The sequence below is a fragment of the Balaenoptera borealis genome (assembly GCF_965194805.1).
Source record: "Balaenoptera borealis genome assembly, chromosome: 5".
Lineage (NCBI taxonomy): Eukaryota > Metazoa > Chordata > Mammalia > Artiodactyla > Balaenopteridae > Balaenoptera > Balaenoptera borealis.
The window spans coordinates 10,652,868-10,674,394 of record NC_138862.1 but is presented as its reverse complement, the minus strand read 5'-3'; the positions used below and the strand labels follow the sequence as shown (position 1 = coordinate 10,674,394).

Sequence of the window (21,527 nt, the reverse complement as noted above, 5' to 3'; positions counted from 1 at the left end):
CCAGAATCACCCAGAATTCATAGCACCATAATAATGATAGAAGGGACTTGGGAGGTGTTATTAATCCATAGATTTGACACTGCCTGGGCATATTAATTTCTGTGCAATGACCTCTCTTAAAATTGCATTAGAAAGAATAAGTCACAATAGTAAAGACATGGTGACAACCAAAGTATCTATCAACAGACGATGAATAAAGAAAATGTGACACACACACACGCGCACACGCACACACACACACACAGGAATATTATTCAGGCATAAAAAAGAAATCCTGCCATTTACCATTTGCAGCAACATGGATGGCCCTTGAGGGCATTATGTTAAGTGAAACAAGCCAAGCAGAGAAAGACAAATACCGCATGATCTCACTTATATGTGGAATCTAAAACAAAACAAACTCACAGAAACAGAGAGTAGATTGGTGGTTGCCAGGGGTTGCGGGTGGGGAAATGGGTCAAAGGGTACAAACTTCCAGTTATAAGATGAAAAAGTTCTGGGGACCTAATGTACAGCATGGACTATAGTCAACACATTTTTGACCAGAGACGTGTATTACGGCCACGGGCGTTAGTTTCTGCAAAACTCCCCCCGGTCAATAATGTGTTAACAACAAAACTGCCAAGAGGGTAGATCTTAAAAGTTCTCAACACACACAAACAAACTGTCACTCTACGATGTGATGGATGTGTTAACTAATCTTACTGCCGTAATCATTTCGCAATATAAGCATATATCAAATAATCATGTTGTAAACCTTAAGCTTATACAATGTTATAAGTCAATGATATCTCAGTAAAGCTGGGGGAAAATTCTGTTAACTTTCTCTTAAAAGAAAAAAAACAAAACTGGCTGTGAGCAGAGTTTCATCAAAAAGAAGTAGTTCCCACCTAGAATCAAGACATTCAAGTAATCATAAGAAAACAGCATGCCTTTAGGCGTGCCTTGCTTCAGAGAGTGAATAGAAAAGTCAGCATTACCTGAGTCACCCTGGGAGACTGTGTGCATCTGACTTTTGTGTAGACATCCCTTGTGAAATGGAGACTATCTACCTAGGCCTCTGACACCTCTTTATATCATACGTATACGTATTCATTTAACTTCATTTGGTTTTTAAGTTAATTTTTCCCTAGACCCCAAATTCCATTTGGCAGGAAAGACTCTGTAGAAATGGGTGCCTTCTTGGAGCAAATCCCTTCTGCCTGCTCAAAGAGCCCTCCCCAATAATGACTGTTTTCTTAAGTCATAAAACAGCAGGAAGCAGAGTCAACTGTATATACAGGCGGGGCCATTACAATCGCATTTTTTTCCCTCTGACTGCCAGTTCTTAAAAATCCAAGCGGCCATCATTTGTTTTCCAAAGCTCAACCACCATTAGTTCTTTGAACGTTACAGGAAATACTGCCTGTGGGGCAAAAACTGCCCTTTTTTATGCCTGAGAGAAGAGGGGCAGCGGAAGGTATACAGAGGGGTCATCTGGTTTAAGCTTCTTTCTCCAGGCAGGTCTGCCTTTGAACTGTCCCAGAGATGGCTATTGCTTCTATTTTTATTTTTTTACATGCTTTTATTGAGGTATAGTTGATGTACAATATTATATAAGTTTCAGGTGTGTAACATAGTGATCCACAACTTTTAAATGTTATATTCCACTTATAGTTACTATAAAGCATTGGTTATATCCCTATTGTACTATATATCCTTGTATCTTATTTATTTTATACATAGTAGTTTGTACCTCCTAATCTCCTACCTCTATCTTGCCCCTCCCCACTTCCCTGCTTCTGTTTTTAAAGATAGGGAACCTACAGCCTCCTGAGTGAGCCTTTCTGGAAGTTTAATTACCCTCAAGGTCAACTGCCTTACACCTCACAACTGCCTGCTCCCCAACCCCATGCCTGCTGTAATCTGAGCCCGCTTCCTCTTTGGTCCTCTGCAAGCACCAAGGTACCTGTGTGGTGTGTCTGTTATGTTTAATGCAGGGTCACTAGGAGTCTTCAATTTGCCATTTCTACTTTGGAAACCTCCCAAGTTGGGTTTGGTTGGAACTGCGTGTTTCTGAGCCTGGGGTTTGCTTTTCACACAGAAATTGGAATCAGGGGATGCTACCAAGTCCCAGAGTTTCCTGAGTCCGGATATGGCCAGAACATCTCCAGGCACTTAAAGAGAAAAATCTGCCAGGGGGACATGAGGTCAGAAATAACGGGAGTCACGGAGCAGGCAAATGGCACCAAGGAGATGGTGAACGGACACCATGTCCTGGGGGGCAGGAGGGTTGTCCCTGGTGGATGTGGTGATTCTCTGCTGGGTTCTGCCCACTCTGGGGTATGGGGAAGGTTGGGGCAGCACCCAGGATGGTTCTAGCGGGTGATCAAGATGCCATGAGACTGTGGCCAGGACTGTAGGAAAGACTGCCATGAGCTGCGGTGCTCACAGGATGACCTGCAGAGAGCCACGCCACAGGGGCGACCTTAGAGCCCCCAGAGGCACCAGGCAGGGTCTCTGGAGGAATGGCCCCGGGGTGGGGGGCAGAGCAGCAGCCAGAGATGCAGGCAGGGAGGCTCTGCTGGCATTTCCCGAGTTCATTCTCTGTGCCGGGCACATAGCATTGTCTCACTCAAGCCTATAGAGAAGCTCTCATTATTATCCCCATTTTACAGATGAGGAAACTGAGGTTCAGAGAGGCGCCATAACTTCCTGAAGGCTTAAGAGCCTCAACCGGAACTCCACTTGTTTGCCCCAGAACCCAAATTCTTAACCACTTCGTTTTACGACCTGTCATCCCTGCATCTCAGCTTGCTGGCACGGTAGGAAGCCCTGTTTCTGACACCCTCAACCCCACCCTTTATAAAAATTAATAGAGATATTAATTTTCCACCGGGGGCATGACATGGTTAGGAGGCATGCAGATGCTGGGCGGGGGCTCCAGTCAGCTCCACAGATCTGGAACTGGAACCCAGCCTCCATCCCAGGGAAGGGTGTGGTTCTGGAAAAGTGTTACTGTGTGTTTACTCAAAGATAGTCATTAAGTCACCGTGAAGACATTTTTCTGCAGACTAAACAACCCCACTCCTTTTATAAAAAAGCTTTCCTCACAGGAACTATTTTTTTTGTACCATCTTTCTATATTTACTGGTTTTCTCTCAGGCTCTCTTCTCCCCTCCCATTCTCTATTTTAAACAATCCTGTAATAAGATTTTGATCTGTGGCACAGAAAGGAAAGGGTCATTTTCATAGATTTCATCTCCAGCCTCCAAGTGAATAAAAGGCCAGCATGGATGGTGATCAGCCCCTTGTGGTCCACTCTGACCCTCTGGCCTCTTTTGACCACCTCTGCCCCTGGCCAATCTTCCTTGAACTTTACCACGTATTTGGTCCTTAGGCCCATGCAGTCCTGAAATGATTCTGACATGCACTTGAGTCAGCCTGATTTCCTTTTGCCCTGCAAGAAGATGCTTCAAAAAAAGAGCCCAATGCTCAGAGACAACTTTGAGGAGTGAGAATGTCAAAAGAAAAATTCTTCCTCCCTGCAGGGGTCTGACATTTCCCTCTGGCAGAAGTTTTAGCCACATGTGAGTGATGCTGATGGAACACAAGGGTTCTGGTGCCTGAGTGTACCAGCTGGGAGGGGAGGTGCCAGCCCCGAGGGGCGGCCCACTTACTTCGAGGTTCTCGGGGTCCGTCCACTGTGATTTTGATGGCTCTGTGGTAGGTGGCGACTTGTGGTGGGTTTGTGAAGACGGTGATGGTCAGAGTGAAGCTCTTTCCTGTTGGAACACAAAAGAGAGCAACGAAGAATGAGGCAATGGCCTGAATATATCTGCTGGGTAATTCAAAATTAATTTATGATTTCCAGCCCTCACACTGGAAAGGTGGCAGGACTTCAGCACACATTACTGGTTTTTCCAATACTCCTTTGAGTTTGGCTTTGCTTACATTTTGGAATGTACAACTACGTTGTCTAGATGTGACACTTCCCTTAGTCACGTGGCTTTTGTTTAGTCATGAATAACACAGGATCAAGAGAGATTCAGATGTGTTTTCTTTCAGGTCGGAACCCGAGGGACATAGGAGCAGATTGGCAGCTGTCCACTCCTCGCTCCGCTCCCAGGTCCTCCCTTTTAATAAGCTCAGAGCAAAAGGAGGAAAAGAAACCATTTCCGTCTTTGCCCTCTAACCTTGTTTGTACCTCCAAGGATTAGGAAAGATAGAATTCATAAGTCTGAGGCTAGGCTAAATTGGAATGATTCTCTCTATGTTAAAAATACTAATTGCTGGTTGATTCTAAATATTGTTTTGAAAGGCCAGATGTTATTATGGGCACTCATGGGGTTGGCCAGACAAAATTTATATTCAATAAATGGATTTAAGGATATGTAACTGACAGATTGAGATTCAATGACAACTGTTAGCATAAATACGCAGAGGGATTTCCATCTAAGCATTTTATACAAACTTAAGAAATGCGAGCATGTCTTCATTGCATAGGTCGAAAGCAATGCTTTCAATAATTTTTAAAAATTGTTTTAAAATACATAATTTATAATAAAAGTATTAATATATAAATACATTAGTTACTAAAAAGCATTTCTTCTTTGCTAAGCAGTTCAGAGAATGCCCTCTGGTTTTGAATTCTGGCTAGCTGACCTTTGACAAGGCACTAGCCCTCCCTGTGCCTCAGTGTCCTCACCTGGAAGATGGGTACATATAACTTTTCCTACCTTATCGAGTTTTGGGAGAGGTTAAATGAATTAATATGAGTAAAATCATTAAAACAGCATCTGGCACATGGTATTCAAAGGTGTGTGCGTGTGTGTGTGTGTGTGTGTGTGTGTGTGTGTGTATGGGGGAAGAGAGAGAGAAAGGCACAGCTCTTCCTGCAAGAGAGTTAGAAGATTTAGGTTCCTGTACAAATATTTGACCTCTCCAGATCTCAGTTTCCTGGTTTGCAAAATGAAGGCATTCATGGGATACATACAATGTCACCTTTAACTCTGATTTTATCTTCTTTTTATTTTTTTTAAGATTTTTTTCTTTTTTTTTTGATGTGGACCATTTTTAAAGTCTTTATTGAATTTTTTAAAATATTGCTTCTGTTTTATGTTTTGGTTTTTTGGCCCCGAGGAATGTGGGATCTTAGCTCCCTGACCAGGGATGGAACCTGCAGCCCCTGCATTGGAAGGCGAAGTCTTAACCACTGGACTGCCAGGGAAGTCCCTGATTTTATCTTCTAGATGAAATCCCCGGTGCCCATCTCCATGTGTAGGCGTGTGCCTGCCCCAGGGGTGTTTCCCCAGCTGCCTGCAACTTCAGCATTTCAGAGATTCCATGAAAACACTATATTTCCTTCCTAGGGCTGCTGTAACAAATTACCACAAACTGGGTGGCTTAAAACAACTGAAATTTATTGTCTCCTAGTTCTGGTGTCCAGAACTAGGAGACAATAAACTGAGGTCTTGACACAATTGCGGTGTTGACAGGGCCGTACTCCCACTAGGGAAGAATCCTCCTGGCTTTGCCTGGCTTCTGGTGGTTCCCAGCAATCCTTGGCATTCTTTGGCTTGTGGCAGCATCACTTCACTCTCTGCCTCCTTCCTCACGTGGCCTCCCTCCCTCCCTGTCCTCTGTCTCCAAATCTCCCTCTCCTTACAAGGACACCAGTCATTGGATTCAGGGCTTACCCTACTCTAGTATGACTTTAGCTTAACTTGATTACATCTGCAAAGCCCCTATTTCTAAATAAGGTCACATTCTGAGGTCACCCACGGACATGACTTCTTAGGGAATGCTATTCAACTCAGTACAAACACCAAATGTCATAGAGTTCCAGTCTTGGCACTACAAGTGACAACTACTCTCTATGTACCTGTGGGTTTTACCCCCAAAACAGTCCCACTCCTGTGGCGGCCCTCCTACAACCATCCTATTCTTGTTTTTTTAATTTTTAAAAACTTTTTATTAGAGTATAGTTGATTTACAATGTTGTGTTAGTTTCAGGTGTACAGAAAAGTGATCAGTTACATATATATATACTTTTTCATATATATATTCTTTTTCAGATTCTTATCCATGATAGGTTATTACAGGATATTGAATATAGTTCCCTGTGCTATACAGTAGGTCCTTGTTGTTTATCTATTTTATATATAGTAGTATGTATCTGTTAATCCCAAACTCTTAATTTGTCCCTCCCTGCCCCTTTCCCCTTTGGTAACCATAAGTTTACAACCATCCTATTCTTGATTTCCTAAATGACAACAAAGAATCATTGTCTTCCTAATGTTGGCCTTTTCAGGTCTGTGTAAAACGTACAAGTTTTCAAGCACTTTCCCATATACTATTTTATTTGATTCTCACAACACTCTCATGAAATAAACAAGACAGATTTTATTGTCCTTGGTTAATAGGTAGCAAAGCTAAGGCTCAGAAAGGATGAGTGGTTTGTCCAAAGTCACACAGCTTGGATACATGGAAAACCCAGATCTCCAGCTTTGTGCTTCACATTATTGTCATGAGGTCCTAAATCTCTACCTTCAAACTCAGTGGTACCAGCACCAGTAATCCAGACTCGTGGTACCTTTTCCATGCTCTGCCCCCAAAAGCGAAAACAGTCCTGGTGACACTAATGTACCCAAACTGTACTCAACAGCTAATTGAAAGCCTGGGTTATAGTTCAAAAGCAGTTTCTAACTGAGCTGAATTTGGGCTCCTGGCGTTTACCCTGGTTAACCACAGACTGGCCTACTGAATCGGGAAGGAAATTCAACCAAAGTGAATATTTGTGAAATCGCTGCTTGTAATTATAATTCTACTATTTTATGCCCATCATTTTACGTGCAGTCAAGAAGTGTCTGTCCAGCAAAAGCTATTAGGTGGGGCATTTTGGCCACAGTAAGTGTGGTTCACGAAGGTGGGGTATCCCGGTTCGCCTCTTGCACAACGGGCTGTTGTTTACAGCTTTGAGCACCAGGACATCTGCTTATGACCTCATAGACAGAGGCAATAAGTGATGTCATCTTGCTCATAGGTGTGTGTGACATTTTTCCACTCCAGGAGAACTCTGCCTTCTGCTTCCTTGTATTCTTCCGAGCAGACCTGGCACCAGACTTGACACCTGGGGACAGCCAGCCAGTGGGTACACTGAACCCCCGGAACTCTGCCTTCTGCCCTCTTCCCTCCGCCCTGGCCCCGCCCCCGCCACGCCCCCGCCACGCCCCCGGCTTGTCCCTGCCGAGATGCAGCCCTTCTTAGCCAGCACCAGCAGCAGTGGTAGCCGCGCCTAGAGCATGCGTGTTATTAGCCAAATTCCGTCATCAAAATGACCTACGGGCCTGGTATTTTAAGTGCGTGGGTGTGGAGAGCGAAAGCCTCTCAAGTGTTTTTCTCAGCAAGCTGTAGCCAGGCTAGTAAGAAGGTAGGGGAGAGCAAAGGAGGACGGATCGTCTAAATAACCACCGAAATCGGCTTTTTGGGACTAACTGCAGGGTTGGGAGATGGGGCTGCCGTAGAGAGAGCTGATGTTCCCATTTGTAGCCTGAGCGGGTCCTTGCCTGGAGAGGCCGGGAGGCTCCTTGCCGCCCTGGATTCGGCCCATGGCGTGAGCAGAGGTGCCGCTGGCTGTGCTGCCGAAAGACTGCAGCGCTGGACTCCCCAGGGGGCAAGCGGCAGGGTCACAGGTGCCCTGCGTGGGGATCCACAGCGGAGGGAGCTAAGGAAAGGGGGTCAACGAAACCTTCCTTCTCCTGCTCACGGAAACCTCACCCAAACAGCACCATGAGTTCTGGCGGGTGGTGTCCAGGAGGAATGCTATTTAGAAGCCCAAACAGCAGGACTGAATAAGAAGGCGGGAAGAAACAGTGAAGGAGAGAAGGGCTGTCTTGACTTAAGCCTGGAAGCAGCAAAAGACAAGAACTTGATTATACAACCCTGTGGAAGTGCCAAGGCATGGGGTGCTAGTTAACAGTGAGGACTGCCTGGGCTCAAACCCCAGCTCTGCCCCTTGCTAGCTGTGTGACCTTGGGCAAGTTACTTAACCTCTCTGGGGGCCTCGTCATCTGTAAAATAGGGGTGATAACAGTCCTTCCATCTCATAGTGCTGTTATGCAAACTAAATGAAATAATGCATCAGCAAATATCCGTTTAATTATCACTAAAGATGTGACAAACATGATTGCACAAAGACCAGAGCTGTGGGCAATCCTGTGAGGTGCAGCTGGTGGTGAATCGACGTTGAGGTCTGATGGTGGGAGGTGAGGTGAGCTTTAGCGTGCGGTAGGTGGTGCCGATGGAGCCCCTCCAGGCCCATCCTCTCTTCCTTAGGAATTTCAGCAAACCCAGGCAGAGGGCAGAGGGCCGCAGGCAGGCAGCAGAATGGGGCCTGAAGACCCATCGGGAACACTGCACGTTCCACTGGAACTTCCACTTCAACGTCAGCCCTACTCCCACCAGCTGGCGACCTTTGTAAGGCACAACTGCAACTGGCTGGCTGATCCACTTTATAAACAAGCCGGGTCAAATGTTCCCCTCAGAGCACGTGTGGTCCCCCTCGATGCCAGTGTGTTCCTCCAAATGCCAGCGCAAAATCCTAAGTGCTTTATTTAGTTGGGAGGAAGGTCACGGGGCAAGTCTTCCTGGATATTTGCTGCCATAACAGACACTCCAGGGTGAGGCAGTGACAAAGCCCCAGGTCTGTGCTTTCTTGGGTCCCACGTTTACAGGCCCCGGGGCTGCTGGACTCCGGCAGCCGGGGCTGTGGTCTCATAAAGCCACGGCTGGACGCTGCAGTTCCGCAAGGGCCCAGGGCACCACGCCACTTCCTCACCACACCTGGGAAGTGGCGAAACCTCAGGATTGCTGCAAACGGGCACCCTGTTCCCCAAGGGCGAGGGTGGGGAGAGGAGCAGGAGGTGAAAAGGCAATTCGAGATCATCTTACGCCCTTAGAAGTTCGTGCCCAATCACGTCACAGCAACGTCTTCCTATGGCGATGGGTGTCTCCCTCCGTCCTCTTGTGATCGCCCCTCCCTAAGTCTGGTTCACCGGTAGCCAAGCCACTTGCGTTGGCTCCTCAGCCATTGGGTTCTGTTTCGGTCACTCTCCTTGGTGAAGGTTTGGACCCATGAGTCATCTTCTCCTTTTTGGGCCAGTTTCGATGGGATGTGAAACTTGCCCTTTGTCACGCAAGGGCAGGCCGTACGCACGGAGGACCATCTGCTGAGGGGGTCGCAGAGCTTAGGAAACGAAATCACGACAGTTTCCACTCATTCGTGCATCTCTGCGGGGAAACCGGTCATGCTCACACACTTTAAACACCCAAGAGAGGGAGAAAGGGAAAGTCAGAGAGAAAAAAAAAAATGCAGCTTTTGAAAACCAAGAAAGCCAGGGAAGGCTCAAGTTTTGCTCTTTGCAAATTCTGGAAATCCCAAAAGATTCTGCGATGTTGCAGGAAGATTTCTCCTCTTACCATGTAGTTTGTGCCAGGTCTAATTTTAATCACAGATAACTAAGTATTATAATTAACAAACTCTCAGATTCCAGGAGAAATCTGAATCGGGGATATTTTTCACAAAGTACCTTTAATTTATGTTTCTCGCTTTTCCACTGGAACAACCTAACGGCCAAAATGCATGTTTTTGCTCCTCATCCATTTCCTTACCCAAACACTTACCACTATTTTTGACAGCGGGGCTGTATAATTATTTATTTGGGGATTTCTGAATAGAGGACAGATTCTTCAAGTTGTGCAGCATCTCTCGGTTTCTCTGCATTGAATTGACGTGACGATGTTGGTGTGTGTCCCCTTGGGTGTAAAGTGCCGGTGTTTACAATGTCCTTATCCGATGGTACCTGCAGCCACGCAGGTAAAATGTAGGGGGGAGGCCCCAGCTATCGGTAAGAGGATAACCCCCCAAAGTTGCCTGAAAGTCAGGTGCTTAAAATACAGAACTAAGCTTTCCATAAAAAACAGCATGCGTTGAGTATGATGGAGCACTTGAAAAATAGCAGTTTTACTTAGAGAAAACCAAAAACATGCCAAGTGTTTTCTCTGGAGCTGTTCTACAAAAATGAGTTGTTTGAGGACAGGGGTGGTGTTTTATCAATCTTTGCATTTTCTGTTCTGAGGCAGTAAAAAAAATGTTTGATAAATGGATCAATGGATTATTCTATAAACTTTCAGTTTGACAGCTGGTTCTTTATGAGGTCTGACTTCACTTGGAAGGCTCAGTTCTCCCTTTTGGTGGCATGGGTGTGAGCCCAGCTTTACTAAAGGGTTGGATGGGCAAGGCTTTCTCTTCATGAGGGGCATTACTGAACCCCAAAGAAGCATGATGCTCTCATGCGATTTTTGCACTTCCTTTCCCCAGATGTCATGGTCCCTTTCTGATCTTCCTTTTTTCTTTCCGTGTCCCAGTGCCTGAGTGTCTCGGATGAGGAACCAAGTTTTAATCCTTTTAGCCCAAACACCTCCAAGACCCTGAATTCACAGCCTCTTTAGGTCAAGGCCACGCCTGCTGCCCTGTACTTCCATCCTGGAGAACCCTTTGGTTGGCACACCCCAATTCCACAGTTTCCACCCATCGGGCCAAATGCCACACAGGACAGGTGACCAAAGTGACCTCCTGGGGCTGGCCTAGTCCTAGCCCTGACCTTTGGTGCCCATAGCCCAGTGCCTCAAACACACAGCCCAAGGCCACATGCCACCGCGGCAGAGAGGCCCGGGGGAGGGGGGGGGTGGGCATTTTGAAGGGAAGGTAGCGTCAGGGTCCTCAGTGCCTGCTCGCCAGCCTGTTCGCACCCCTAGCTCTATTGCAGGAAGCTGGGAGGGCAGGTGGGGATGGAGGCCAAGTAGGAAGAAGAAGGAAGGTCTAGGCAAGGCTGCAGGGTGTGGTAGGCGGGGCCTGGAGGGAGCTGATTTCTAGACATGGTGACATTTACCAGATGGTGGGTTTGCAAACTGGATATACAGTGACCCCTCTGTATCCACGGGTTTGGCATCCATGAATTCAACTAACCTTGGATCCCGTCTCTAAGCTCCCAAGCACCCTCCAAAAAGCCCTGTCTGCTCTTCAGTCTGCAATCCCAGCATCTTCGTACCATTTGTATCTGGTGATGTCAATTCCCTGCTTAAAACCTGCTGGGGGACCAGACCAAATTCCCAGTGTGGATGTCAAGGCCCTTACCAGCTCTCTTGGCCAGCTCGGTGTTCCTCCCCAACCCTGTTTTCTCTGCTTGGACACTCTTCCTGATGCCTTCACCTGGTAGCCCCCTCGTCACCCTGAAACATCTCCACTGAGATGACCAGCTGTCCAGAGAGACCCCTAAGCTTGTAGTGGGATATGCACCCAGCTGTGCATTTTGCTTCTGTCACTCCTTTCCCTATGGTGCTGGCCACTCAGAACAGTGACCTCTGCTTAAGTGTGGGCCCCTCACTGGCCCCGGCATGCTGTGGCTTCTCTTTAGCTGGCCTTCGTATCTCCAGTGCTAGCCCAGTGCCTTGCGAGCAGCAGGTGCACAATGCACATCTGATGAATGAATGAATGAAAGAAATACCCCCATGACATGACCTCTGTGGGTGGGGGACAGTTCTAATAAAGTAGCCATGGGCACTATACTGCCCTGATCGAACAGGGTCCAAAGCCTGTGAGCAACTCACTAATGAAAACAGAGAACACAAGGTCCGTCACCAGGCTGGTGCCCAGCAAATGCCTGGGATGATTATATTATTATTATTATTCCTTCATTTATTTATGAATATTTATGAAATTCCTGCTGTGTCTCAGGCACTCTCATTTTACAAAGTTCCTCGGAGGATAAAGGAATATAAATTCCTTGCCAACGAGGAGTGGACAATGGAAATAGCATTGTTCCTGACTTTCTGACTCAGGGAGACACGGGCTACCTCCTGCCCACTCTCTTCCCTCCTCCCTCAGTGACTCTCCTACAGAAGGAAGACCGATGCGGCGGTGAGTCATAGCTCTTTCTTCCTAAGTTTTGTTACACACACCATCTCATTTTAATCATCCTAATAACCTTTTGAGGTACATATGAAGGGCACTGTCATACCTATTGTACAGATGCGGAGACTGAGGCCAGCACATCTAAGTGAGTACGGCAAGCACACCACCTTCTCATACTTTGTCACACTACCTTCCAAAGACCCGCAGAATCGTCACAAATAGGTGCGTGTGTTTCTATGTTGTTATCATGAATCAGAGGAATATTAAATGGGACACAATGGCCTTAGTGGACTCCATAGCCCATGGATTTGGGCAGAATGCAAGATACCTCTCCAAGCAACAGCCAGATTGATCGATTCTCTGTTGACATGTGACCAAAAAAGAAAAACATGTGTGGATGTTGGCTTGCAGTTTCTGAAAGTGCTGATACAACCTTCAAATGGCTTCCAGGGGAAGAGCCAGGATGTCCTGAAGAGTGGTCCAAGGCGAGCTGCCGTGGCACCACTATAAAACTCCCCTCAACCTGGGTGGAGTCAGCAACTATGGTGCGGGAAGAATGTGATGCTGCTGGGTGCCAGCCTGCGGAGCCCGGCAACAGGACAAAGGGATTATTCTGCTTCATTGTGAAAATGCAGTGTTTACTGTTAACATACGATTGGGAATTAAAGGGGCACGTATGAATCATAAATATTTGCATGCCGTTAATGTTTGGGCAAAAGAGTTGGAAGGACTAAGTTGGGAGAACTGCTCTTCCCATGAAAAACAGTGCCTCGGATTACAGTACATATTTAATTTCATCTCTTGCATTGCTGATCTGAAATCGCAGTGCCCGCTGCGCATAAATAACCCTTCCGTGTCCTGAGAGCTGGCTCTACGGGGCCGAGGGATCAGGATAAGGGTTGACATTCCCTCCCAGAAAAGTCATTCATTTAGACAAACAAAAAAGCAGGTCCCGGTTGTATTGTTTGTTAGGAGCTCACAGAGTTGCCATCAGCTTCCCTGCAGAGTTAGTCATAGCAACTGATCTTACCACGAAAAGTAGTAACCCCTCAAGTCTGTGTTATTTCAGGCAATCCTCACTGTACCCCGCCCCCTTTGGACAAAGCTTGGCTGAATCAGGCTCAGACAGGTCAGGTGACTTGCCCACAGACACACAACTCTGAGCCAGTGTTCTCAACCAGTGTTCCTTCCCCCCATCTCTCCCCCAGGGAGGGACATTTGGCAAAGTCTGCAGACACTTCTATTGTCACCACCCATGAGTGACATGGAAGGAATGCTCCTGGCTACTGGGTAGAGGCCAGGGATGCCAGTAACCATCCCAAAATGCAGAGGATGGCTCCCACGACACAGAATAATCAGCCCGAAACGTTGATGGTGCCCAGGGTGAGACACTGTCCTCCCAGGAAGAATTCAGTACCATCCATGTGCTAACCACTAAGCTTTACTGCCTAGAGTAAGCAGAGTCCTGGGGCAGTCACTCCTCTGGAGATGTTTAACGAGTCCCCACTCTGTATCAGGCACTGGTCTAGTGACTGGTGATACCCCACAGCGCTGTTCTAGTTAAGGGCGGGATCTCTTGTGTTTTGAAAATGCTTGCAAGGCCACCTCCTGGGAACTCCCACGCCCATCTTCATCCTTTCCCTGGCGCTGGGGTCCCAGCACCGCGGTGCACCAGTGCGCGCCTGCCTGCCACAGCTGTTCCCGAGCTCCTTCCCCAGCGACCTTCACTTCCCAGAACGTGGGCAGCGTGTGGGCTCCTTATAGCCCAGCTCAGACGCCGCCCGGGAATTCCCAGGAGGATAGCTAACTCTTACAGGTCTCAAATGATTTGACACACAGCTGATCTCCACGCCGAACCTGGGAGCTGGTTGCCTTACTGAGGAAAACTTACAGGAAACAGAAGGGGCCGGAAAGTTCGGAGTGAGGGCCCCCTGCAGAGTAAATGCACACAAACAACCAACTGGAGACCGCAGTCACAGCAAAATGTATTCAAGAAATTCCACCTGTAGCAGACACCACTGTGATTCAACGAGAACACCTAGAGGACTCTTTCTTTCAGACTTTTTTCAAGTCATCTTCCCCTGAATCTTCTTGTATTATAGAAAATAGGTGATAGCAGAACCAACACGTAAGGGCAGGTGGGAGAAAGCTCCAGAAGAACCCAGCCCTCTGTGTGCCGGTGGTCCCTGCACACCTAACACGTGGGCGGCAAACCAGGGCTTCCTAGGGGCGGACGGCAAATCAGCGTCTGTCCCGTCCCTACTCCTTCCATGCATTGCCCTTGGGTGTGCACACTGACTCCTTTTCGGTGTCTGTAAGGCATCGGTCAGTGATGCATACCAGGACCTTGCTTTTAGCCCTTTTTAGTTCACGTGGACACTGTCCACTCACATCAATTCATGTTCCTGGATTAGTGCATCTGTGGCCCCTGACTGAAGCCTGATGGGGAGGGGCGTGGCAATGAGAAGCCAGCGTGCACTTTCACTGTTTCTGATGGTCCCTGTGGACCTGCACCTGTGCGGCATTCCCGAGGGAGCAGCTGTAAGTGGGGGGGAGTCCTCGAGGGAGAGCTTTCCCTGCCGGGTGGCCCCCTCCACCTGCAGCCTCTACTTCTTCCTGCCACGCACCCTCCAACCCAGGAGATGCCAAGATGGTGCGATCCTATGCACACAGAACTCTAGTATATTTTCATATTTAGAAAAAGACTAATATGCAGTGATGCTCTCTCGTTTTTTTTTTTATTCTGTGTGAACTGAAGTTTTTCATCAATTTGGTAAAGAGGCAGAAAGTGTTAGGGAAGAGAGGAGACATTTTATGACTTATCATGATCATTCGTGTGAGGCCAGCCCAGGGTTTCTCAGTCTCAGCGTGACTGATGCTTTGCAGGGGTAGTAGGGCTTTCCTATGTGCTGTGGGAGTCACTCTACCCACTAGGTGCTAGGAGCACGCCCCACCCCAGGGGTGACAACCAAAACTGTCTGCAGCTATTGCCAAATGTTGGGACCCACGGAGGGAGACCAAATTGATAGGCAGGTTGATAGATAAGATCTACCAACTATGACCTGCCCTGAGGTTTCAAGCAGGACGGGGAAGGCAGAACATCTGGACAGACCCAAGTGCCGTAGGTACTGGAAACACACCACGTAAAGAGGCCAAAGCTGTATTAGGATATGAGTTTAGACCGTTCCTCATTAATTACAGATAGATAGATAGATAGATAGGGGTAGATAGGTAGCTAGTGACTGTACTCCATACAATGGTTTCAAATAGAATGAAGGAAAAACATCTCTAAAAACCCGAAACCAATGCCTGGAGCAACCTGGAGTGTTTCCACCTACAAACAGGCCCACCCCTCCTTGCCTTCTGTGCTGAAATCTGATAAGCACACAGCTCACCAACTGTGCTCAGATGCCTGTATTCCTGTGTATTGCCTTTGTTTGAGCCAAGGAGAGTCTCCTTTGTTTGCATACGGTGACTCAGTTAAGGCCACACACCATCCGCGAGGGTGCTGGCCAGACCTCCCATTCACCAGACCCAGAAGCATCCTTGGATCCGGACGCTGGGGGGAGGGTGCAGCTCTGCAGACGGAGCTGCCCCTACATCCTTAATGACGCTCTTAAATCTCAAGGTAAAAGCAGGGGTTCATCTAAGTTGAGAAACAGACAGGAAATTTACTTACATCTTTGAGAAAAACACAGTTTAAGTGGCTCCTGCATGAATGTTTCCTCACCAAGGAAACCAGAGGAAACGCATTTTGAATCCAGTGGCAGGATGGCCACCGGGCCTCTCGAAGGAGGTTGCTGGGATCACTTTCCCATTTATGGGTCCTTCAACTACCAGAAACCCTCGTTGGAGGAAGTTCAGTGACATAAAATGGAGTTCCTAAATGGGATACGCTGCTCGATATAGCCTAATAGAGACTGGAACGTGCTGGAACCCCAAATCGGCACCAGCAACAGGAATGCCATGGGAAGCTCGGTTCTTAACATGGACCGAAATACATCTCTGTTGAAAGTGGGACTCACATCAGAGTCAATGACGGAGGGTAGGCTTTGCCTGAAGTCCACTAATGCAGGCTTATAAACACAAAATCTTGAATGCCCCAAGAGTGAGCTGATAAAACTGGCACCTTTGAAAGTATTCACAGGCAGCTCATTAAATCCACACTGCTCACTTATTAATTCCTGTTAACTGCTTTACTTCAGATGAGAAGACCTTGTTAGTATGGAAGTCTTCTCAGTGGTAGTGTGGACGGACACACACACACACACACACACACACACACACACACACCCTTCTGGCTGAAAGTCCACGAAATCCTTCAAAACCACATAACCTCTCCCTTTTGACAGTACGTGGTTATTCATAAACATTCCCTTTCTGATCTGAACATGTTTTATAATCACCAACAGAAAGAAAACAATCATCAGACAATATACCATCTCTCTTTTCAACACGTCATTTTTCTTTAAAAATAATAAAGAAAAAGAAACAGAATATGTTCTTCCATAACCAGTCTTCTCCATCCTCTCTTGCCCCTCACCAACCAGCACAAAAGAAAATACAAAACTGATTCATTAGAACCAGAGCAGCACTGCAGCCGTTGGCCGGATCACTGTTTATGTCTATAATGCTTGCTGCTGAAACAGGAAGCTCTAAAAATCACTCAACCATTATTTCTCTTGGAGGCACTTTCTGACTGATAGTCTTCTGTCCCCACCACAAAGGGCTGCCTCAATCCAAAGCAAGCCGGCTGGCAAGGAAGGGCTTTGGGGGAGGGGTGGTGGAGAGAAGTCCAGCTTCTCCCCATCAACTCTTAAATATTGTTCATATAAATAACCTCAATTTAAAAAAGATGCCCAACACCATCAGCAATGCCTGGCGCTTCATAAAATCAGCAAGAAAACCATGAAGAGATCAATTGCAAAGCTGCGTGTTCCAGGCACAAGCAGTTTTCAAGAAAGCTCTCCTCCTTGCCATGACACCAAGTGGGACAGGGACTGCTTGGGTGGTGGTTTGGGGGAACGGGTGGGAAGCAACTTGCTTGGGTGGTGGTTTGGGGGAGGGGTAGGAAGCAACTTGCTTGGGTGGTGGTTTGGGGGACGGGTGGGAAGCAACTTGCTTTGAGAAAGTGTTTTTACTCTTTTACGGGCAAATGTGAAACAGAATGAGAAAGCTGATCTCTAGAGATGAATTCTACATCAGAGCATGGGCACTAGCTTTCGCCCTGCCATCGAAAGGCATTATTTGCTAGGGCTGCCAGAGACCGCGTGTATCAGAGGCTGAGTCTTTTCCCATCCATATTTGCCCACACCGAAGTCTGAAAACAGATTTCAGTATATATATAATTTCAAAATGTAGATCAATAGCAACCCAAAAGAGGGGGAAAATGGGAGAGTTGATTTTAACACAACTCTCGTCTTCTTTTCCTTGTATTCTCTCCAGGAGACCTGACTGCCAGCTCATTATCTTGAATGTTATCCATGAAACAACAGTGGGATTGTCAGATGAATTTTCCTCCCCCTATTATATGAGTCTGTGATAAAACAGAGAATGACTTGGATCCTGTGATAATATTGTGAGTCATTCAGACCATTTCTCAGTAATGACCACTCCATAAAGACACGTCTCTGCTTAGAATACCGGTACACTCTATCCTTTTCTACATGTACCTTTCCTTCAACCACAGTCTATCACTCACCTGAAAGGTAGCCTCTCCATACTGTTCCCCGAATAACATAAAATACCTTAAGAATGAAAATGCCTTAAGTAACAAACATTACACAAATATGCAATAACCCCGATTGTGACAGGGTAAATATTATGTCTGGGAAGACATCCACAGCAAGAACATAAGGAAGGAATTTCATTTTCTAAAAGAGTTGGGAAGGGTACTTGTTTGAAAGTGGGCAAGATTAAAGTTGCCAGGGAGATCAGCATAAACACAAATTTCCACCAAGAAATTAACCCCAGTCCTAACGGATGGGGGAGCACGTGCCCTCTCTGGGCTGGGTGTGGAATTCGAGGTGTAGGTCTGCAGCTGGGGGGGCCAGGCAGTCACTAGAGAGGAGGCTGCCCCTTCGATGATAAAACAAGCCCTTCTCCTTTGCAAGGGACCGTATGCGTGCACACCTGATGGCCTCTCAAAGGTCTGGACCAGTGGTTTGACTGGGATCTATTTTCCTAATTATACACACCAGGTCCTGGCTATGATAAAAGCAGGTGTAACCAAAACAGCACAGGGTGCAAGAAGAATGTCTAACTCATTTGTTCGTTTATTTCCTCATTTTCCAGTTATCTACAATGTGCAGCACAGCGCTAGGCTGGCCCTCCATAGTCAAGGCAAAGTTCCAGATTCAGAGATTCTTGGCTTGGCGGGTCCATGGATCCCCAGAAGGTCCATAAACAAGCTTCAGCGGCTCTGAAAACTGAAATTGCACAAGAAACTGTGTGTGTAAGTGCACAGGTGCATTTTTTTCCCCGTGGGGAGAAGGCTTCCAAGGATTTTCAAAATGATTCATGACGTTCCCAAAAGATTAAAAATCATAGTCTTAGGAAAATCGGAAGGAAATTTGCAGTGGATTCTCTTCCCCCATTTACCACGCGGTAGATAATACTGTCTGGTAGATTTCCTCTTTGGTTCTAAAATGAATTAACTAAGGCCATCATCCCTGATTGATCGATTCCTTTCCAACTGATTAAGTACTCCAATAGCGACGGGAGCACTCACAGATTTCATTGCTAAAGTTTCTTCAACGTCTCTCGGCTGCAGCCGTGATACACTTTCTTGTAACTGAAAATATCCGTAGCACCTGCCCCAGTGACAGATGTAAGCTGATGTCAGCTGCTGCTAATGAACGTCACCAAAGAGAGTTCCTCTTGATCCTGAACTTTGATTTTCTGGAGGTAAGGGATAGTCCCAGGACGTGTGTTTAAGTGTGGGTTGTTCTGAACAAGAAGCGGTGTGCTCCGGCGTCAGCTCCCCTCTTCTGGGAGCGGCTATCTCTTCTTCCATTGTAAAGGAATGGTTGATCTATATGGAGATACTGAATCAAAGGGAGAAAATTCCCAGGGTGAGCTATCCCTGAAGGAGAGATTTAAATTGTCAGGGCCAGAAAGGAGGGAAGGAAAGAAAAGAAAGGAGGAAGGCTCAGACTGCTGAAGCCTTCACCAATACTTTTTAGGGGCCAGTGTTGTCAGCAAGGCCGTAAAAGCCGGATGGGCAGGTTTTCCCAGTTGCAGGCTGAACCCGAGGTTAGGAGCTGTGGTCCTGGACATCAGCCAGCGCCCAGACAGATTGGTTTTGTCGAACAGAGAAAAACCCTTCCATGTTCAACCTCTGGCAATTTCTACGAGGTTTTACAATCCCCAGGGACGGGCAGCTGAGAAAAGAAAAGGGAGTTTCTTTTTCTACCCTTCAGTTGGAACTGAGCACCAGGCCCCTTTGAGAATCCATCAGACCAGTGGCTTTTGACAGAATGGGAAATTGGCAGTGAAATGCTCAGTGAGCCCACAGCCAGGACCTTCTCGGCCCCTGTGTGGTGTGTTGATGCCAATGTCATATTTTCAGACACATTTTCAAAACCAGAAAACGAAATAGTGGATAGTCTTAAGATCAAAAATGAAATAGTGGATAGTCTTAAGATCACTTAATAAAATGTTATGAAACTTTTAAAGGACAAGATTCAGTGAGGCAGATTAAGACTAATTGTTAAAATGAGTGAGAGTCATCTGCTGTCTTCATAATGGGAAGCAAATTGCAAAAAAAAAAAAAACAAAAAAAAAACCTGGCAGGCTTTGATGTTGACACTTAGACTTGAAAGAGTAAAATCAAGTTGTATTCTACGACTATGGGGAGAAATTATGAGACAGAGTCGAACTGGGCCTTTTGATGGCTCATTTTGTCTTGTAGTCCTAACCAAAAAAAAGAAATCACTCAAGACTGACAATATACACGGTACCTGTAATTGGGCAAAACATTCATTTCGGGGTTCCTCTATTTTGGATTGCTTATTATCATGCGTGGGAAGCAGAGACTGGTCAAAACAGATATTGTCCATATATGGAGCGTTTCAATTAATTTTCTCGTTCCAGGTTATCAGAAGACAGCCCAGCCTTGGGTGCAGTTATTTCACTCTGCAAACTCAAGGGCATCCTGGCACGAATCAGGCAGCCAAATGCAAACACTCCACACCTTGGGGAAACAGTTCACTGTTACCCAAGTAAACACGAGCGCCTCTTAGTCACCCACTTGAAACAGACATGGCCAGTGAGGGACGAGAAACGCCAGAAAAGAAAGCATGCTGCTTTCAAAATTTCATTCTTTACCATCACCAACCTCCTGGGCCTTGCCAAAAAGCCACTACTGCACTTCTTATGGGAAAATGGCATGGGCCATTAAAGAGTTTCCAAAACTTTCATAACCAAAACCTGACCCGTAGACCCACATAGATGCATATGATGATAATATTACTTCCTCTGTAAATGCAACTAAATGATACTCAGCTGTGGCTTCCTAAGAACAGAAATCCACAGGAATTGAACTGAGATGGTTACGAGGCTGGAAGGCACGGACCAGGCGGTCGGGCCTTTGTTTTTTATTGGCTTCTCACCCACTCTGCCAGCTACTCATCTGAAGCCTTCAAGATGTTTTCTAAACACACATCTCTGAATCATAATGGGGATTCCATTTACTGAAAGGTGGGGACTTTTAATATAACAAGTGAACCCACAGAATGACTTGTGCCTTTATACCTTATAGCACCATTCATGCTTTCAATAAGTCGATATAATTTTCTTGGTATTACCCTATTATTAACATAGTGCTATGAACAAATATCTTCAATCACGTTATAAGTTTTTTTCAATTTTCTCTACCTTTGATTCTATTTTGAAAATTCCCCAGACAGCTAGGATAGCACAAAAACAATAGCCAAAAAAAGCAGCATGCCTTTACCCCCATTCCTCTTTGACTAATCAAATTCCCCCAAGACACAGATTTTCTTATATTTTTAAATGCCTTTATAAAGAGTAATGATTACTCTTATGCTTAAATGTCCATTGGTTGTACTTTTACTTTTTTTCAATACAAGAGTCATCTACTGCTATTTAGGTTACCACGTCTTCTTTATCATACTCAAAATAACTTTTATTCGTAAGCTTATTCAATACTATATTACAAAAATGAGATTTTCAAAACAAACTATCTTACCTCCTTCAATTAAACTAATACTACTTATTGCTATTTGTAAAATAGGACTAAGGTTCTTACAATACAAAGAAAACACAATATTTGAAAATAACTGGAAACCGGAGGAGATTACAATATGCCAAGATTCCTCTTTCTGCTCTAATATTTTGATAATGGGCACGGAAAAAGAAAACTACACATAGAACTGCACTGATGCAATCATTCCTCTGGAGAATCCAGTCTTTAATATTATTAGTACCTAAAATACTAATAAGGCATCCAAATTACATATAGGAAGGTCACATTGCCATCAAATTCACCAAGCCAGAATGTTACTATTTCTTCATATTTTACCATAAAAAATGCTTCCTTGAAACACGTTTC

At 46.0% G+C, this 21,527-nt stretch overlaps 1 protein-coding gene across 8 annotated transcripts in view; it reads right to left on the bottom strand.

The window, feature by feature from the left end:
* RUNX1 (RUNX family transcription factor 1) overlaps nt 1–21,527 on the bottom strand; it is a 247,820-nt gene that overhangs the window by 64,001 nt on the left and 162,292 nt on the right. For all 8 annotated transcript variants that reach the window (XM_082395088.1, XM_082395089.1, XM_082395090.1 and 5 more), the window contains one exon: nt 3,660–3,764. In XM_082395088.1, the coding sequence (XP_082251214.1) occupies nt 3,660–3,764 (105 nt within the window). The remainder of the gene's footprint in view (nt 1–3,659; nt 3,765–21,527) is intronic.